This window comes from Anneissia japonica, unplaced genomic scaffold (genome assembly GCF_011630105.1).
Source record: "Anneissia japonica isolate Jap-2015-1 unplaced genomic scaffold, ASM1163010v1 scaffold287722_len911783_cov160, whole genome shotgun sequence".
NCBI lineage: Eukaryota > Metazoa > Echinodermata > Crinoidea > Comatulida > Comatulidae > Anneissia > Anneissia japonica.
The window spans coordinates 158,569-161,409 of NW_022711579.1; the positions used below are offsets into that span (position 1 = coordinate 158,569).

Genomic DNA, 2,841 nt, shown 5'->3' on the forward strand with positions numbered 1-2,841 from the left:
TAAATTAAAAAATTTTTTTTTTTTTTTTTTTTTTGGTGTGGGTGTGGGGGGGGGGGGGGGGTGCGGAGGAGGGGTTGTGTGTGTATATATTATCATAATATTTTTTTTTAGATATCTAAGTCTCTTGGATTTTATTGATAATTATATAGAACAATGTGCATATCTACATACCAGTGGTCTGTCCTTTTGTTCCTGACGTCAGTGGTACTGTCGTCACTTTGGCCGTTGTTGATTCTGTGTAAAATGAATATTAATACTGTAACACAGGTCTTAGAAACTGTAATAATATATCGTAAGGGCCTCTGATAGTAGTCTAAAGAGTATGACGCTCACCGAGAAAGCGATAGATTGCAGGTTTGATTCCCTCAACTGACCTCTTTTTTCATACAACTAATAAATAACTTTCGTTACAAACTGTTTGGTACGATATAAAACAATGGCGGATATAGTGAAGTTTAGGGGGATAAAACCCACTCTGTGAAGAACAGTAACAGAATACTACTGTAATGGGCATGGCCTACAAAGGGCCAGCTAACCTGCCAAGGCTTAAGAAGGTTGGCATATTATAAGACAAACTAAGCTTAACTAACCTTCAATTAACTAAAATTCTGTTTTATTATCTACTTGATATGTGTGTGTGTGTGTGTGTGTGTGGGTGTGTGTGTGTGAGTGGAGGGGTGGGGGCGGGGTGGTGTGTGTGTGTGTATATATTATATATCATAATTTTTTTTAGATATCTAAGTATCTGGGAAGGATGTTAATGATAATATAGAACAATGTAGGCATATCTACATACCAGTGGTTTGTCCTTTCGCTCCTGACGTCAGTGGTATTGTCGTCACTTTGGCCGTTGTTGATTCTGTGTAAAATAAATAATAATACGGTACTGTAACAAAGATCTTAGAAACTGTAATAATATATCGTACGGGCCTCTGTAGTCTAAAGAGTATGACACTCACCGAGACAGCGATAGATTGTGGGTCCGATTCCCACAACTGACCTCTTTTTTCATACAACTAATTAATAACTTTCGTTGATAAACTGTTTGGTACGATATAAAACAATGGCGGATATAGTGGGGTTTCGGGGGACAAACCCACTCTGTGAAGAAACGTAACATACGACTACTACTGTAATTGGTCCTGGCGTACAAAGGGCCAGCTAACCTACCTAGGCTTAGGTTAACATATAAGACAAACTAGGCTTAGCTAACTAACCTTCAATTAAATAAAATTCTATTTTATTATCTATTTGATGTGTGTGTGTGGAGGGGGGGGGAGGGTTGTGTGTATATATTATATATCATTTTTATTTATAGATATCTAAGTCTGGGAAGGATGGTAATGATATTTATATAGAACAATGTAGGCATAGCTACATACCACCAGTGGTCTGTCCTTTTGCTCCTGACGTCAGTGGTACTGTCGTCCCTTTGACCGTTGTTGATTCTGTGTAAAATGAACAATAATAACACAGCCAATATTAATGAAAACATTAAAGATAATACAAAAGACCCTACATTATTACCGCCGCGGTTACATTTCTGATATTGAATGGTAGGATCCTATATATTTTCGTGACGATCCGGCGTAGGGTATGAATGTGGAGACCATTAAAGAACAACGCTACTCATTTTTTTTAATTTTTTATTTTTATGTTTATTATTATTATGTTGTTGTGCGACTCAAGGTTCTTAACATCAGGCGGTATATAAATATTTTTATTAATAATATTATTATTATTTATTATTATTATTATTATTTATATTATTATTATTATTATTATTATTATTATTATTACTATTATTATTATTATTATTATTATTATTATTATTATTATTATTGTGTATGGCTGGCTGGGTTGTGTGTATATGTATCCATGTATGTTGTTGTACTTATGTATTCAATGAAATTGTTAGTAATCATATCTACCTGTTGTCTGTCTTTCTTCGTATGATGATTTTGTAGTAGGTCTTGACACTGTTGGAAATGTAAACATAAAAATCAGAGTTTCTGCGTAGCAGCATTGTAAACGAATGTAACGAAATTGGCAAATCATTCATTTTTTTTATTATATATAATAAAGAGTTGCACGTTCTTTTGGCGACAGGAGGTTTCCTGATTTTGCGACTCTCGGGCAGTAAATATCAAATGAATAAATAAATACAAAATGATACAAAACTCTATCAAATAATTCTCCAATTTGTCTACATCTACACAGGTGCTACGCAGCAACTCTGATTTCATAATAATTATTGTTAATGCAATTATTATAATTACTATTTGTATTATATTTTGGTGATCCGTTTTGTGGTTTAAAATGACTTATATAATTACATATTATAGTGCTCTCTGATACTTGCTGTGTATTTAGAACTAGTGCTGTTCCATTACGTATGGATGTGGACAGTCAGTTTCTTCTAATTGGATTGTAATTCGCAATGAATGTCCAATGGCTAGTTGTTTAAGGTATCTGTACAGACAGAAAAAGCTTCCGGGAACGAATCCCGGCTGGGGCATTTTCTATTTTTATCACTCTTTATCACTCGTAGATTTCTCTTCTTCAATTTTACTCAAGACGGTTAAAATTATCATTCTTTTTGTGGCATTATTTAAAAAGGACGTATCTTTTAGAAGGTCCCGTTTTGTCATTTAAAATGCTAGTTGAAGGTGTGATCATATTAATTTCTTATATTTGCAGAATATTGAGGACTAGCAGCTTCACTACGTTATGTACAAAAGAGTGTAAACAAAATCAGCATCCAATAGGATTCGAATTGTCAAAGAAACCTTAGTACCACAGCTTTTATAAAAGTCGTTAATTCATTTTAAGAAAATGACT

The 2,841-nt window shown here is 33.8% G+C and overlaps 1 protein-coding gene across 1 annotated transcript in view; it reads right to left on the minus strand.

Annotated features, from left to right (window-relative positions):
* LOC117107542 overlaps positions 1-2,841 on the minus strand; it is a 40,612-nt gene that overhangs the window by 2,163 nt on the left and 35,608 nt on the right. Inside the window, exons 11-14 of the mRNA XM_033249245.1 lie at positions 1,932-1,979; positions 1,383-1,448; positions 797-859; positions 172-234 (exon numbers count right to left, since the gene is read on the minus strand). Of these exons, the coding sequence (XP_033105136.1) occupies positions 172-234; positions 797-859; positions 1,383-1,448; positions 1,932-1,979 (240 nt within the window). The remainder of the gene's footprint in view (positions 1-171; positions 235-796; positions 860-1,382; positions 1,449-1,931; positions 1,980-2,841) is intronic.